Below are 16,952 nucleotides of genomic sequence, written 5' to 3'. Positions count from 1 at the left end.
AAAACCTGACTTCTATCAATTAATGCATGGTAAAGTAGAACAAGAACAGTTTTTACAGTAATAATAATGTAAAAATAAACAGCTTTGAAAAACTTAAAAATTCTTATCACCATAATGACTAACCATGATTCCAAAAGATAGATGGTAATTAAGAGCTAAATATGTAAAGAGAAATATATTTTTAACTTGGTCAATGTGCTTGACTATGCATATTTGTTACAATGGTTTTGTTTTTCTTTTTTTTCCCAATTAGGGGTAAGGGGTAGAAATTTTGATAAAGTAAATGCTTGTTAATTGAATACATTGAATACACTTATATAGTTTAGAAGTTATTCCAAGCTTAAGAAAAAAAAGTTTGAGAACATAGCTAAACAGACAAGTCATGCATCTGTTACCTTTTATTTATTGAATGGTTTCTTCTAATATCCTGTCCATCATTTGCATATTGCTAACTTAACAGACCTTTCAGGTACGTATCTTAAAAGATGTAATGGAGAAGCTATCAACTGGTGTTTTCAGGTAAGATTATGTAAATAAAACTGAATACTTCCATTCTTCAGATGATTGCCTTTTTAATAATCTTGAATTTTCATGGGATATTTTGGGGCTTAACACACAAATTGTTGCTACTTAAGCTAAACTGTGTGTTTGGTAATTGTTTTTTATTCTTTAAAACAATGACTTGTAGTGGTCTGTAACACCACCACGGTCTTTCTCCATCTTGCTCTCTCAGATGGAAAAGACATAAGTTAGGCTAGGTAAGGCAAAGTGGAGTGGGGATATCACCCAGTTTGAAGAAATTTTTTTTTAACTTTGACAAAAGACTGAGCAGATGAAATAGAAGACTTTTGCCCACTCAAGATTTGGACCTTGTTACTCTTAACAAAATTTAAAAGTAAAATTTTTGCCCCCATGAAACTTATGTAAGGCCAGGTTTGGCTGTACTTCTTAAAATTATGGTTGAATTAATGTCAGTATTAGACTGTCACCTTACTGATGTTCCTCTCTTTATCTTTGTACTTAAACTAGACACTTCTTTTTTTTTTAATTAATTCTTTAATTTGTTAATTTGTTTGTTTCCTTTTAGTTTACAGGATTCAATTCCACAATTCCTTGAATTTCACATTTTGTCCCCCTCCCTCCCCTCCCCCCCATGGTGTCTTATAATCAAGTATAGGATCTGTAGATACTTTCACATTATACAATGGTCAGCTGGGATGAAAAATGGTATAGAGGACATAAAATCAAATAAGAGAACGAAAAAGATCAGGTATTTTGAAACTAGACACTTCTAATGAATTCATTCTTCTTTAGACCTCTTTTGGATGAACCTGTACCACCATATGATGCCAAAGTTTCCATGGAAATTGTTCAGAAAAATCAAGCAAGAAAAAAACAAGTTATCCAGTTTTGAAGTACTATTTTCTGCTAAGACAAGAAGCTCAAAGTTGTATGATGTATTCGAAAAGTAAATTATTGTGCAAACATTCTTTGCATTTTTAGATGGTTATTTAACATTTTTAAGACACCTAACCACCCCCAGTGTATTTTGGAAGCAATATTTTGAAAGCTGTTTTTGGTTGCATATTTTACAGCAATTTAGGTACTTTCAGAACCATTATCGGAAAAACTGTCTTCAAGAAAAGCCGCTGGATTAATGGGCCTGCGTTATCATTTTTCTACAGTAGTTCTTTGGGTCCCCTCCCTTAGGGAGAAAGGCCCCCTGGCAATACTATCATTTATGTATATATGCAAAAACTAGTCCTGTTAACTGCTTTCCAGGCACTTTATGGGGCTTCACGAAACTATCAGTTCTTCTAAAGGACAAAAGTCCGTGTCCAGGCTGAGCCTAGCCCAGCCCGAGCCGCCCAGCCCAAGTGCTTTCTCCCTCGTCCGTTCTGCCTTAATTCTGGAGGAGAATCTAAGCCTGGGGCCGCAGCCTCCTCAAGATTTTATTCCGTAATCCCTGACTCAGAACCGCGTCCTTAAGGGAAAGGCCACGCCCTGCTCCTGACCTTTCTTAAATACCCGACTGGAGTGAGGGGCGCCTACTGGTTCCCCCGGGAGGGGCCTGGGACTGGATTAAAATCTGGAGATGAACCGGAGTCCACAACTAGGGGCCCGAGGGCCGGCTGTCAGACTCGGGCCCTAAATCCCGGCGAGTTAAGAATTTGGTGGCTCCCATGACCGGCCCAGACCCGCGAGCGCCACCAGTTTCAGGAGGACGTTAAGTTCTCGCGGGAGCAGGGAGTGGGGGCGGGGCGCGCGGCGCTCTTTCCCGCGCTCGCTGGCTCTGGGGGTCGGGTGGGGCCGGAGCGCGCGCGGGCGCGGGAGATTCCGAAATTCGCCGCCATGTCGGTGACGGTCCCAGGCTACTCGCCCAGCTTCAAGAAACCTGCAGAGACCCTGCGACTCCGACGGAAACGGGCCCGAAATCCTGCGGACCCTGGAGCAGGAGCCGCCGTCTCTCCGGCGGGTCCGACCGAGCTTGGGCCTCGCCGAGCCGCACTGGCTGCCGGCCTCCGCCTTCGCCCCTTCCCCGCCCCTTCTCCGACGAGCAGGAGCGGAGGAGTCGCCGCGTCTTCCCTCCGGAGAAACCCCTTTGCCCGCTTGGACAATAGCCCGCGGCCGGCCCTGGGGCCAGGGCCCGTCACCGACCCCACGTGGCCGCCGGCCAGCCCCCTGCAGGACACGGGGGAACCAGTGAGTGACCCTTCTTCCCGCGTTGTCCACTCCGAAGTCCCCCCTCCCCTGCGGCCATTAACCAGGGAAGGTGACCCTGAGCAGTCACGAGGTGGTTGATTTGGAGAAAGGCGACCCCACCACCACCCTTGCACCCCAGGCCATTTTACTGATGAGGAAGCTGACTTGCCCAAGGTCACCCAGCCGCTTGTGCCTAGTGTAGTGGTGTCTACCCACCAAGCCATGCTGGCGACCGAAGGTCTATTTCTCTTGGGCATATTTTACTTTGTTTTGGATGGATGGCTGTTTCTGTAGTGTAGACGAAGGTTACACGCTCATCCATTCCCAGGAATCCCGGGAAAGGTCCGGATCTACTTCATTGATATTGATGCTCGAGAACTACCAGGGATGAGTCCGCATGCTTTATGCCTGTTTATTTATGATCCATGGTTTGGGGACCAGACAGCATGGCCAGTCAGAGTTACCCATCTCTGACGTGCCAGCTGTTGGTTAAAAAAATATAACAGCAAGAGTATTATTTTATATGGATCAGCCATACCAGAAGAACCAAGCCATTTGAGATTTGTCTCTGGCAAACAAAATTGCTAACTTCCAGCTTTGTTAATCCCAAAATTTTTTGCCAGCGCCTCCCCTGGAGATTTAAGAAGGTGGCCTCAATAAATTCAAACCCACTTTCATATGTAAGAACCAGTATGCTTTCTGGATCTTTTTTGGAACGGATTGAATATAGATGGTGCTTTGATATGTATTTTGAAATTCAAGTAAACGGCTACTGTGTCTTTTGGTATAAATAGCTGATCATTTGAGTGTGGATTAAATTATAATGGTAAAGGGGGCAAATACTTAGAGCAATTTAAGGCTTAGCTCAAGTTTAAGCATATATATTAAAGCTTTTTTCTTTTCAGTTTTTAGATTTTCATCAAGAAAATAATGTGACTTGGAAAGAAGAGTTTTCTGAAAGAACGGCAGTTAAGCAATTATCCATAGTAATGATTTTTAAATTGTTATGAAGTGGCATTGAATATTTTACTGTATTATATGTAAACAACTTCTACTTTTACAGATCTGTAATTTTCTTCTCTCTATAATGCATCCTCTACATATCTGCCAAGAGCCAGGTCTAATCATGTCACTCTCCTGCTCAGAAACCTTCATTCACACCCTATTGGCCTCTAGAATAGAATAGCTGGTTCCAACTACATGGTAATTTTGTAAATTACCTTTCAAGCCTTCTTTCACATGACTTCTTTTTATGAACATTACATTCCAGCCATACTGGACCACTCTCTCTGTCACCCAAACTTGACCTTTGATCTCTGCATTTTTCAAAAGATTGTCTCCCATGGCCAGATTGTACTACCTCCTAAGGTTTGTGTCTCAGAGTCCTTATCCATGAAGGCTCAACTCAGATGCCACCTCTTGAAAGCCTCCCATGATGCTTCCAGTTTACATTGTTCTTTCCCTCAGTATATACTTGTGTAGTGGACAGAACCTGAGCCTTAGAGTCAAGAATATCTGGATTCAGGTCCTGCCTCTGATACACACTAACTGTGCCAGACATGGGCTTGTTGCCTCACAGTGCTCCTGGTAATTCTTTAATTATAGATGAGAGTCAATTGTGGAAGTTCACTATACCAGTGAAATCACATGTCCAGACTAATTCCTCTACCCCCAAAGTTGCATTTCTTTTTTTCTAGGACCAAGATTGGTCATTGTTTTTACACCATGTTTAGCTGCATCTACATTGTTCTCATTGTGTGTATCATCTTAGATTCTGCTTATTTCACTCTTATCAGTTCATATAAACTTTTCCATAATATGTTTTCTTGAAACAGTACTTCTTTCTAATCTCTCCTATCTTCCCATGCCTTTCTGTTATATCATGCAGAAATGTGACTAATGGAAAATGGAAAGAAATTTAGACCATATAAAGAAGAGAGGGAAGCAGGTCAGGTTAATGGAAGTGATAGATATTTTTAGTTTACTGGTTCTCTGTGAATCATTCTGTATAGGTATCTACTCATTTTATCTTTTCGTGTAGTTGATTTTGATTTCAAGGTCTAGAAAACTACATTGGGAGTGAGGGGAAGGCGCTTATTTTGCAATTAATTGGAATGGCAACTGATTGGTAAAACACTAAAATAGTATACTATGGGTAATTTTGAAATTAGCGGATCTTTAGATTGAAGATGTTTTTCTTGTTCTAATTTCCGTGTTCTTTATTTTTGAAAGGCTCCTCATCAACAGCACTCCAAATACGATATTCCATCCTCAGAAAGTGTTGAGTTTCCTGTGGATTGGAGTATTAAAACTCGCCTCCTTTTTACTTCTTCCCAATCTTTTACATGGGCAGATCATTTGAAAGCTCAGGAAGAAGCACAAGGCTTTGTCCAGCACTGCAGAGCAAAAGAAGTTCATCTGCCTAAAAATATACAGGTACTTAATTTTGAAAAAATGAGTCAGTATAATGCCCATACAGTTTTTTTTTTATTTAAATTTATTTATTTACTTTTAGTTTATAATATTCGTTCTGCAATCCCTTGAGTTTAAAATTTTCTTCCCCTTCCCCCCATGGGAGCATGCAATCCAATACAGGTTCTACAAATACCTTCACATTGAACATTAGTCAAGTTGTAAAGAAGGGTTATAACCAATGAAGTGAACGATGAGAAAGAAAGGACAAAACAAAACACGAGAGAGAGCAAGTAGTTTGCTTCAATCTGCATTCAGTCAGACTCTGTAGTTCTTTCTCTGGATGTGGATATTCCTTTCCATCATGTATCTTTTGTAGTTGTCTTCTAACCTTGTATTGCTGAAAGGAGCCTAGTCTGTCAAAGTTAATTGTCACACATACAATGTGTATAATTGTGTACAAAGTTCTCCTGGTTCTGTGTCCCTGGACAAGTTATTTAACCTCCTGTTACCACAGTCAAGTCTCTAAGATGATAAATTGTAGAGAAGGTGCCAGTCTTGGATTAGTAGAGGAAGTTTCTCACAGGGAACTTCTTACACAAATGAAATCATACTTTCTGTAAAATCATCCTTATCAGGGAGAGAGGTATTGAATTGTGTGGTTTTGAAAATGTCACTTTTGTTGAAACCCGTGTACCTAAAGGAGTTGAAAATTTTTAATTTTCTACCACATTTTAGTAGCCAAGCACTAACCCTTATAACTTTTAGGATCCACGACTCTCCTCTGAGCTTCGCTGTGCATTCCAGCAGAACCTTATTTATTGGCTTCATCCCTCCCTGCCATGGTTACAACTTTTTCCACGTATTGGAGCTGACAGAAAAATAGCTGGAAAAACGAGCCCTTGGTCAAATGATGAGGGGCTCCGACAAATTTTAATGAGTGAATGGTAAGATCAGTGGAATAATTTCTAGATTAAATCATTACTTTTTTATTATTCTGTTGTATTTAATACATGGAAATATATAATAATCAAATCACCTTATTCGTAGTTAAGAATGGCCATATTTCACTGCATAATTGTCACCACTGCATAATCATATCATGGAGTTTTGGGTTTTTTGGGTTTTTTTGTTTTGTTTTTTCAGTACAAAAATTGGTTTGTAACCTTTCATTGAGTAGTCATTGATTATAATTGGTATAATTCAATATACAAATCGGTATAAACGATTATAATCAGTGTAATTCTGTTCATCACTCCACTTAGAAGATAAACAGAGCAGCAATGTATTCACCAGTAGCATATGGATACGAATTTATCTCTCTTAAGTTGTGAACCCAGAGCTTAGAATTCTCAGCACATGCTCATTGTCAGTATATTTCTGAAAGCCAATTGGCATGGTTTCCAGCACTGCAGTACTAACAGTATTGTCACTCAACCCAGTGAAGGGCTGTAAGTTCAAGGAGTGGTGAGCAGTCAGGCAAAGCTGCCGTGAGTAAGTCACGTGATATGGCAAGACTTGCATCTTCCTGAACTAGCTAAGTTGTACAGTTCATCTGCCAGCAATAAATTAACATGTGAAACATTTCTTTGTGATTATGGATAAATACACAAACTGTCCTTCAGGCTTCAAGCTGAAAGTGATTATGTTAGCTAAACAGCTGGAAAGAATTTTCAGTGAGTGAAAAGTTGGTGCAAGACTGGTGGAAACTAAAAGAGAAGTAATACTACCATACTTTTTTTTAAAGCTTTACATAACAGTTGCACACCACTTTTTTGCAAAAAGAAAATTGACATAAGTTCTGCAACAATTACGTGGTAAAATACAGTATTACAAACAGATTTTTTGGTTAATTTAATAATAATGATAATTATAATCTCTGAAATTGTTTATTTTCACTAATTAACTTATTTAAGCCCCACAACTATATGACACAGATATTATAGGTATTAAAAGTAAAGCTCAACGACTAAGGGACTTTGCTGTGCTTAAATGACTAATAGTTGTCAGAACAAGATTTGAACCTCCAGGATGCTGTGCTACCTCTCTAAGAATCTGACATTCAACAAGAATTTAAAAGACCCTGGATTCAATTTATTAAATATTTATTTATCAGTTAGTTTGAGCATGAGCCAAGCAGAGGAGGCAAAGACTAGTGCACCTGAAGTCAGAGGGCATGGGTTTCAAATACTGCTTCATCTATCAAACAAATTCCCTACCTTGACCATGTCCAAAACTGTGCATCTAATTCTGCATGCCCCTTGACTTCATCACCTCTCTGTTTGGAGGTAGGTAGCAGATTTTATATCTAGTCCTTTGTAATCGTGTTTGGTTATTGCATTGAACAAATCTTTCGTGGTCTTTACAGTGTTGTTTTGTTATACAAATTGTTCTGGTTTGCTCACTTCACCCTTATTTTTAGTCTTCCAGGTTTCTCTGAAATTGTCCCTTTGATGAATTCTTATGCCACAATAATAATCCATTAATTTAATATATCATAATTGGTTCAACCATTCCTTAACTAAGGGACACCATTCCTTTGCTACCATAAAAAGAACTACTTTAAATGTTTTGTACATATGGGTCTTTTTCTTCCTCCTTTTATATCTTTGTAATATACCCTTAGTAATGATAATGCTAGGTCTAAAAGTGTGCAAAATTTATGACTTTTTTGGGTTTCAAATTCTTTCTAGAATACGTTAATACCAATTTACTGCTCCACCAACTTTGTATTAACATACCTCTTTTCCCACAGTCCCTTCAACAATTGTCATTTTCCTTTCTTTATGATTTTTGCATTTCTCTAATTATTAGTGATTTGTAACAGTTTATATGACACAAAAGCTTGTTTTTCTTCCTTTTAGAACTTAGGTCTATGTTTTTCTACATCTTAATCACTAGAGACTAGAACAGCATTCTTTACATAGTATGAGAGGGATAGTGCAGCATAGTATTTTCAAAACTGTCTTGCTTTTCAAGGTTTCTTACTGACCTTCATTCTTTAATGTCCTTTGACCATTTATCTGTTAGGAAATGACTCATACATTTGATTCAGATCCTAATGTATCTTTTTGCTTGTTTGTTTGTTTTGCTTTTTGGAGGGCAGTTGGGATTAAGTGACTTGCCCAAAGTCACATGGCTAGTAAGCATGTCAAGTGTCTGAGGCCAGATTTGAACTCAGGTCCTCTGACTCCAGGGCCGGTGCTCTATTCATTGTGCCACCTAACCGCCTCCCTAGTGTATCTTGGGTAATAGATTTTTGTCAGAGAAATATGCTACAAAGATTTTTTTCCCAGTTAGCTATTTCTTTTCTAACTCTTATCTACATTCATTTTATTTGTGAAAAAAGCTTTTATATAATCAAAATTGTCTGTTTTTTCAACAGCAGCAATCCTCCCTTTGACCAAGAACTCTTCCTTTATCCTTAGTTACAATTGATATTTCCTCCTTTGTTCCTCTGAATTGCTTATGATACAAACTTTGATAACTAGATCATATATCCGTGGAGCTGTCCTATCAGTTTTTTACATAGAGCATTGGCGAACTGTCTGGCTTAAAAAGTACTAGCACTACAGGCTACAATCTTTGAAGATTAGCTAGTAATTTTTTTCATCACATGATTGAGTTGCTTTGTTTAACTAACTTGGAATCATTCAATCACTTTTTCCCTAAACTTCCCATTTGCAGGATTCACAGATGAACTAGATAGAGAGAAAACTAATTATCTCTCAGAGGTGATTTTATGTCTCATTAAGTTACCTAACATTTCTAGGAGTCCATTTCCCCACCTGTAAATTACTTCTAGTAGAAGATCTTTCCCAGCTCTAAAATACTGTGACTTTTACTTAGGTGCCTTTTTTATATCAACAGTTATTTCATGTCTTCTCCCTTCAGATGTCTAATAAATGTTTATTAAATTCAGGTTCTTTAAGTAGGGGTTGACTTTCAGAATGGTAATTCAAACAGAAGAAACTTTTAGTTTTTGGTAACAAGGGTGGATTGCAACAGTTCAGAGGCTTTGAAATGGTTTTTAAGTTTTAAACTGGATGGTTTAAAATAAACATTGGGATTTTTGTGATTTTAAAATTTCAAAGTAAAAGTTGTTTCTTTAATTCCTAGGTCCATCAGCTTCACTTCTCTGTATAATCTACTGAAGACAAAACTTTGTCCCTATTTCTATGTTTGTACCTATCAATTTACTGTGCTGTTTCGTGCAGCAGGGCTAGCAGGAAATGATGTAATTACAGCTGTCTTGTCACCTACAACCAGAGGTTTAAGAGAAGCTATGAAAAATGAAGGTAAATAAACCTTTTTTCATTAGGTTCAGAAGCAACATATGGTAGTATCTTACTTTGTATAGATGTTTTCCTTAAAAAATTGTGTATAAGGGGCAGCTAGGTGACACAGTAAATAGAGCACCAGCCCTGGAGTTCAAATTTGGAGCACCTGAGTTCAAATTCGGTCTCAGACACTTAAAGCTTACTAGCTGTGTGACCTTGGGCAAGTCACTTAACTCCAGTTGCCCTGCCTTCCCTCTCCAAAAAGCAAAAAAAAAAAAAAATGTTTGGGGTTGCCGTAAAGTAAAATGAGGCAAGATAGATTTATAAAAATCAAATGAAATAAAATTTGATTGTTACTCTTGCTTTTCTTGCCCAGGTATTGAATTTTCTTTGCCTTTAATAAAAGAAAATGGCCAACGGAAACAAAAAGTATCAGAGACAAGTCTACATGTAGCAGAGAGTGAATGTAAGACAGAACCAGAAGAGTATGTAATTAAAGTAATGTTTACAAATCATAAACCCGATACTATAATTTTGTTGAATTTTGTGAGTTGTATAAAACAAGAACCTAAAACCAAATATATGTTTCTAGGGAACAACTTATCAGTGATGAAGATGAAGAGGAAAGTTTTTCCTGGTTGGAAGAGATGGGTGTACAGGATAAGATAAAAAAACCAGACATCTCTCTCAAGCTGTATCCTTTTACTTGCTGCTATTTATATTTATATTCAGTTCAGAAATTAATTAACTTTAATCAAGTTTTGCTTTAGTATAGATGTAGTGCTTTAAAACCTATTCATTTCTATGAAAAATTGCCTACTCCTTTATTGAACCTTGAGCTAAAGATCTAATTAAACTAAATTGACAAAGACAGCATCTAGGTTTTGGTCCTATTTAATTAATTGCTAGTGTATAAGTGGAGAAGTAATTAAATCAAAAGTTAAGATACTTTCTTTCAAGGTATTGTAGTTGTAATTAAAATATTCCAGGAAGACTTTCCTCAAGGAAAATATCAGATTGAGTTTGGGAGAAAGCCTGGGTCCTTGTGCTGTCCCTCAAAATTACAGTAGATACACCAAATACAAAATTATTTTTTTAAGTCTCGTAACAAATGGAACTTAACAAAATGAACAATTCTTTGAGTAACAAAGTCTTCAATATTGACTAACTAGTTGTTATTACATAACAAGATTGTTGTGAGAAATCACTGAAAATAATAATGTATTTTTATTTTACCACTGTGAGGTAATAACTGCTATTAAATTGGTTAAATTACTAAATGATGCAGTTGGCCATACCTGGTACCATTTCTACTTTTATCAAGCAGATCATGGAATATAATAAATCCAAGTGTGGTATCTCCCTGTCATTGTTGTAGGAATGTTTGTAATAGAAGTCTTGGTTCATCTTGATTATTTTTCATACTTTTGTTGTCCTTGTAGTTTCCTCCCTAAATGCCCTTGAGATGATCTGGCTTTAGTGGCACATAAAGATTTTATGATTTTTTTTTTCTTTCCACCACTTCTCACTTTCATATTATGTGATAATCTATCTATAAAATTTGTTGTTGTTATTCAGTTGTGTCTGACTCTTGATAAAGATCCTGGAATAGTTTGCCATTTTCTTCTTCAGCTCATTTTACAGATGAGGAAACTGAGGCAAAGAGGGTTAAGTGACTTGCCCAGGGTCACACAGCTAGTAAGGGTCTGAGGCCAAAATTGAACCCAGATTTTCTGGACTCCGGGGCAGGTACTCTATCTACTGCTCCATCTATAGCTTCCTCTGCCTGTAAAATTGTACAAATTATTTTAGATTCTAACCTGGTATTGTCTTGGGCTGCTATATGTATTCATTTGTCAAGGAGCTTTTAAGTGTTGTCTAAATGGATTTCTAGCCTCTTGATCTTTCCATTGTGGCAACTGATTTGCACCAGCTAACCTTGCTTAGGAAATGGTGGTCATCTATGTTGGTATGTTTTCGTCCACTTTCCATTTTAATTTCATGCCCATATCATACCATTTTTATTTCATCTAATTGTATATTTTTAGTCTTTGCTCTAACACGTTAATGATCTGACTTCCATAAATGATAATATGAATGAAAAATGCTAAAGGCCTCAGAATAAAGATCCTGTCTTAATGGGGGGCGGGGGGTAGAGGTGGAGAAGGGGCTTGAACATTAGAAATAGTTATATTTTTTAACCGGAAATGTTTAGGGTTCTAAATGTGGTTAGGATTTGTGGGTCTGGGCTTCTGTGTGGATTATTCCAAGTGTAGATAGCCAGTGTGTCTGTAATTTAGTTTTATATTAAGTAACTTGCCAATGGACACTCATTCAGTAAGCATTTAGTAAGCACCTAATATGTGCCAGGCACTGAGGATACAAGTACAAAGAGTAGGACAATGATCAATGTTGATTTTTTTTCCATGTAGATTATGGTGATTTCTTTTGAGTGATACCATTAATATCACGCAACACTACGTAACATTACCTAAAAACAAGTGTAAGCAAAATTGTCCGCTTTAATTGGACATAATTTTAAAGAATTTTTAGAATAGTAGATGTGAACACTAAGTTAAAAGAATAAGCATAAGTCAATCAAAGATTAAAATAAATGTTTGCAGGTCTATAGGATCCAAGAGGATAGACCAAAAAAACTGAAGGCGATACAAAATTATGGGAAAAGATTTTGCCCTTTTAAATCATAAAAATCTGGGGGAATGATAAATAACAGGAATTTCAGTATAGCAAATATTTTTACATTAAATTAAGAAGTTATACTTCTAAGTAAAGACAAAACCATTCTATCAAGAACTGAACAATTGGAGAAATATCTACTCAGCATAATTAGGTCAAGTCAATACAACAAAAATAAATAGTTCCCAAATTTATTAATTTGGTATAAAATGATAATAAGTGGAATTATATAATGACCGTGTGTTTATGTGTGTAGAGAGAGAGATATGAGAGATATAAACAAGTATATTAAGAGGAAAGGTTATGATGGGGATCAAAGAAAGCAAAATTAGGATAACAGGTTGTAACTATAAAGCGCTAAGGACAAAGGAAACACCTTTTGGGGTCATAGAGCAGGTAATTTTTTTAAGCATATTTTATAGTCAAATTTGAATTGTATGGTTGCAGGGTTCATTTAGATGATTGAGTTTTTTTCATATTTTAAGATATTTAGAATTTTTTAAAAGCTTTTATAACTACTTAAGAGAAATAAGGTTTTTACAGAAGAAACTACAAATGAACATGGACACTTTATGAGATGCTTACTTTACTGAAAAAACTAAGGTCTTTTTCCGTGAGATTCATGGCACTGTGGATAGGGTGCTGGGCCTGAAGTCAGAAAAACCTGAGTTCAAACTTGGCCTCATACCCTTAATAGCTGTGTGACCCTTGGCAGGTCATTTAACTTCTGCCTCAACTATAAAGTGGGAATAATAATAGCACCTACCTTCCACAACTGAAATAATAACGTTTGTGATTTGTGGCACAATTGCTGACACAAAGACACTTAACAAACGCTTGTTCTCTTCCTCTACTCTGTTCTCAAAAGTTCTTGGTATTGTTTCCCAGTCTCTTGACAAAGTGACCTTTTTCACCAAGACCAACTCTTGTTTGTATCCTTGATCCTGTCTACTCCCATGTCCACAGATTTCCATTGCTTTCCCCCAAGTCATCCCCCCTCTAATATTGACTCTTATATCTCTATAAACATGCCTTGGGCACTGAGTGGAGCACCAGCCCTGGAGTCAGGAGGACCTGAGTTCAGGTCCGGACCTCAGACACTTGACATCTGTTGACCATGTGACCTTGGGCAAGGCACTTAGCCCAACTTAATCCCTATCCTCCCCGATCCAAAAACCAAAACACACACACATAAACCATGCCTCAGTGTTCCCCGTGGGGGGTGGGGGAAAAGCTTGTCATACCATACTTTCACAGCCAAATTCCTAGAAATGTCTGCCCTTGCTTTATCTGCTTCTCTCATCAAACCTTATTCTGACTTTTGATTTCATTGCTAAACTGAAACTGCTTTCTCCAAAGTTGTCAGTAATTTCTTAATTTGATGATCCTTTGTAAATCCCCCTCTTGTTGCAGCATTTTACACCACTGAATATATCTTCCTACCTATTCTTTCCTCTTTCTGGGTTTTCATGACACTCCCCTTCTTGGATCTGTTGTCTTTCTTTCTCAAAGAGGATCATGACTTTAGGAGGATGGTGCCATGACTTGCAAGTAAATTGAATTTAAATGTAGGAGGGCTATGGAAGGTTACCAGCTTCACTTTCTCCTCTGGAGTCATCTGAGTCCGATAACAAGATATAGATCACAATGACTGGAGGTGGACCACCCCCCCACCCTGCTTGGATCTTCCGTTCTTTTACTTCATTCTCAAATTCATTATCCATACTTTCCCAAAAGTAGCTATACACAAAAGCTTTTCATCTTTTCCCTTTCGTGAGTCTTTGTTCCCATGGAGTCAGTTATCCTCTCCAAATAGATGATTCTCAGATCTATATATCTAACCTTTGGTTCTCTTCTGAATTTCAGTCCCTCATCACCACTGGACATTTTTGAACTGGATGTCTTACAGGCATTGAAAACTTTTCAGATAAGGCTATCACTGTTTTAGTCACCTAGATTTCCAAACTTGAAATTTTCCCTCTTCTTTAATCTCCATATACAATCAGTTGCCAGAGATTGTTAATTACTCCTCCATCTTTTACCTTTTCTCCACTCTAGCACAATCACAGTAGTTCAGTCCTTCACCTTAAGTTTGTACTATTATAATAGCCTCAGTGGGCTTTTTTCTGTAATCCATTGTATGCTGGTTTGAAAAAAGTTATATTCCTAGATTCATGCCACTGTCCTGCTTTTCAAAAGCTCCTATTGCTTCTTAGATAAAATACAAAAGCCAGTTGAGCATCTTCACAATCTGCCTCCAACCCTCCTTTCTATATATTAGTGCCTATTTACGTACACACTTCAGCCAAACTGACCTACTTGATGTTCTAATAGAGAACATCTTTCTCTACAGGTTGTCCCCTGTTCATGGGGTATATTCTTTACTCATATCCATCTCAGAATTCCATGCTTCCTTCAAGCATCACCTTCCCAATTATCCTCATTATTTCTTTATTCCATTCAGTCCACGTTTCCTCAGTGCCTAGTAGTACTTGGCATGCAGTACAAGCTTATTAAGTATTTATTGATTAAGTATTATTTATTTTATAAGTATTATTATTTATTGATTAAGTATTTATTCCACCAATTTTTGTCTCTATATCTCCAGTGTCTAAAAGAGTGCCTGCTAGTAGTAGAGGATTAAGAAGCAGACCTTTATTTCTAATTGAAGAGTGAAGTCAGTGGTTCAGAATTGAATTCTTTGCATTGATGTTTAAAATACTTTAATAATTTCCTTGACTACGACATTAGTCGTAAAGAAAAAAATAAAGTGCAAATGGATCATAGGCCTGAGTCTATTGTTCTGGTAAAAGGAATCAACACCTTTACATTGCTAAACTTCTTGATAAACTGCAAGAGTTTAGTTGCCACCTCAGGTCCTCAGGCAGGACTTCCACCAACATTGTTGTCCCCAATAGCTTTCCGAGGTGCCACAATGCAAATGCTCAAGGTAAAAAAAAACAAAAAAGAACTTTACTAACCCCATGCCTACATTCTGACAAGACTAAAAAATGTTCTATTTTCTGGTTTTTTTGTAATCCTTCATTACAATGTTTTTGAGAGATTTCTCACAAAAATACTTTATATAAATCCTGTTCAGAAGAGGGTTGAAAATTCTGTAAAATACTCTTTAAATCAGTCACTTTAGGAAAATTAATTTCATTTTTCCTCTTCATTTATCTGTAAAGTATAATGAAGAAAATTTTGTATAACATATAAGACAAAAAAAAACTGAATCATTGGCTTCATTCCATCTGTTGTGGGAGGTAGGGAAGAGGGTGTGAGATGCTAACATTTTACTTAAATGTCATGTCCAGTAAAACACAAGAACTCTACTTGCTTTCTCCTTTTCAGTATTAGAGAAACATTTTAAAAAGCAAAGGCTAATATATCATTTTCCTTTTTTTCAACCTCTACCCAGGCACGAACAGTAAATGTGAAGACACCAGTGTATTCTGGTTATAAAGATCAATTTAGTTTGGAGATTACAGGCCCTATCATGCCTCATTCTCTGCATTCATTGACTATGCTGCTCAAATCTGCGCAAAAAGGATCTTTTTCTGCAGGATTATATACTCATGAACCAACATCTATATTTAACACATGTACTCAAATGGAAAAAATATCAAACAAGGCAAGTAGACTATTTGATAATTAAGGAATTCCCTTATTCCAAATTGAAGAAAAAGTTGCAGGGTGAAATTGTGAAGCTGTCTTATGGAATTAAGTAATGTCAGAGAATGGCTATCTGACTAAATGCATAATTAGATCCTCCAATTTAGTTACCTAGAATTGTCCTTTATCCATTTCTGATTGAAACTAGAGATTAAGTTGAGTACAAATGTAAAAAAAACAATGCCTGTTGACCATTTATTTACCTTGTTGACTTGTCTTACTGCTTTAACCACTTGAATTCCCAGAATTCTATTAAATTGAATTTTAAAAGAATATCCTATACCTTCAAAATGTCTAGACTAGAAGAGTCATTAATGTTTCAAAGAATACTTTTGCTTCCAAAAGGTTATAATTCTTGGACTTATTTTGAGCTTTCCAAAAACTGATATACAGTGTGACATTCACAAAACCATTAAATCTCTTAGGAAACCTTTGGCCCTAAGTATGAGTAGCCTGTTCTAAATATGGGATTGTGTTGTTAGGAAGAGTTCCCAATTTAAAATTTTTTGTAGTAGCCAAAGCAAATGTATTGTTGTTTTAAATAAACGTGAATTTTTACAGGAAGTCCTTGAAAAGGAGCTTGCTAATTGTGGATTGCATCTTAAAACTTTAAGTCATCTTACCCAGTTACCAGTACTAGGAAAATCATCTTTACGATTCATGGAAATGGATAATTACGCTTGTAATTGGAAGTCTTGAAACAAGTGGAACAAGATTAACTGCCAACTTTTAAGAAATGTTTTCCTAAAATTAAACAATCTAAAGAAATCTGTTTGAAACTGCTTATCTCAGGGTTTGTAGGAAAGGAACAATATTCCAAATGTTATTTGCAACAGGGTTATGTAGCGGGGTAACATAACACTTGTGGAAAAAAGAGACACTTCACTTGATCATACCTCCAAATGTGAATGGGTCATAATAGATGTAGTTTGAAAACACTTCGATGTGATGAGATTCTGATAAACTACCTCATAATGGATTTTCATGAGGACTGTAGATACTGAACTCAATTATTTCAAAATTGTTTTTATTAACACTAATTTTTGCTATTTTTATCCTAGAACATTTAAGTAGGAATTTTTCTATAGCTTATGCCAAAATATCTGCTTATGAGATAAATTTCATATAGTATGTGTATGTTTTTGTAAAATAAAAGTTTTTTCTTCAGTAGGTAATAAGTGATAA

The 16,952-nt window shown here is 36.8% G+C and overlaps 2 protein-coding genes across 7 annotated transcripts in view; both read left to right on the top strand.

The window, feature by feature from the left end:
* Positions 1 to 1,487, top strand: part of CRYZL1 (crystallin zeta like 1) — a 71,176-nt gene extending 69,689 nt beyond the window's left edge. For 4 of the 5 annotated variants that reach the window (XM_069074943.1, XM_069074945.1, XM_069074942.1 and 1 more), the window contains 2 exons: positions 474 to 519; positions 1,315 to 1,487. In XM_069074943.1, coding sequence (XP_068931044.1) covers positions 474 to 519; positions 1,315 to 1,414 — 146 coding nt within the window. In that variant the 3' untranslated portion in view covers positions 1,415 to 1,487. Of the gene's footprint in view, positions 1 to 469; positions 520 to 1,314 lie in introns of all 5 variants that reach the window. The other variant, XM_069074946.1, reaches the window with a different exon arrangement.
* A 786-nt stretch (positions 1,488 to 2,273) lies between these two features.
* On the top strand, positions 2,274 to 16,945 carry DONSON (DNA replication fork stabilization factor DONSON). Of its 2 annotated transcripts, none has more exons than XM_069074940.1 (10): positions 2,274 to 2,703; positions 3,609 to 3,689; positions 4,936 to 5,139; positions 5,884 to 6,062; positions 9,235 to 9,413; positions 9,772 to 9,880; positions 9,988 to 10,089; positions 14,844 to 15,042; positions 15,514 to 15,730; positions 16,333 to 16,945. In XM_069074940.1, the coding sequence occupies exons 1-10, from the start codon at positions 2,353 to 2,355 to the stop codon at positions 16,464 to 16,466; spliced, it is 1,755 nt and encodes a 584-aa protein (XP_068931041.1). In that variant the 5' UTR covers positions 2,274 to 2,352; the 3' UTR covers positions 16,467 to 16,945. The 2 variants fall into 2 exon arrangements, with proteins under 2 accessions (XP_068931041.1, XP_068931040.1); XM_069074939.1 differs by having other exon boundaries at positions 2,276 to 2,703; positions 15,514 to 15,726; positions 16,329 to 16,945.
* The last annotated feature ends 7 nt before the right edge of the window (positions 16,946 to 16,952 follow it).

This window comes from Petaurus breviceps, unplaced genomic scaffold, assembly GCF_028583685.1.
Source record: "Petaurus breviceps papuanus isolate PSGF00001 unplaced genomic scaffold, PetGlider_PUasm1.0 90897, whole genome shotgun sequence".
Taxonomy (NCBI): Eukaryota; Metazoa; Chordata; class Mammalia; order Diprotodontia; family Petauridae; genus Petaurus; species Petaurus breviceps.
This window is presented reverse-complemented; position numbering and strand designations above follow the sequence as displayed.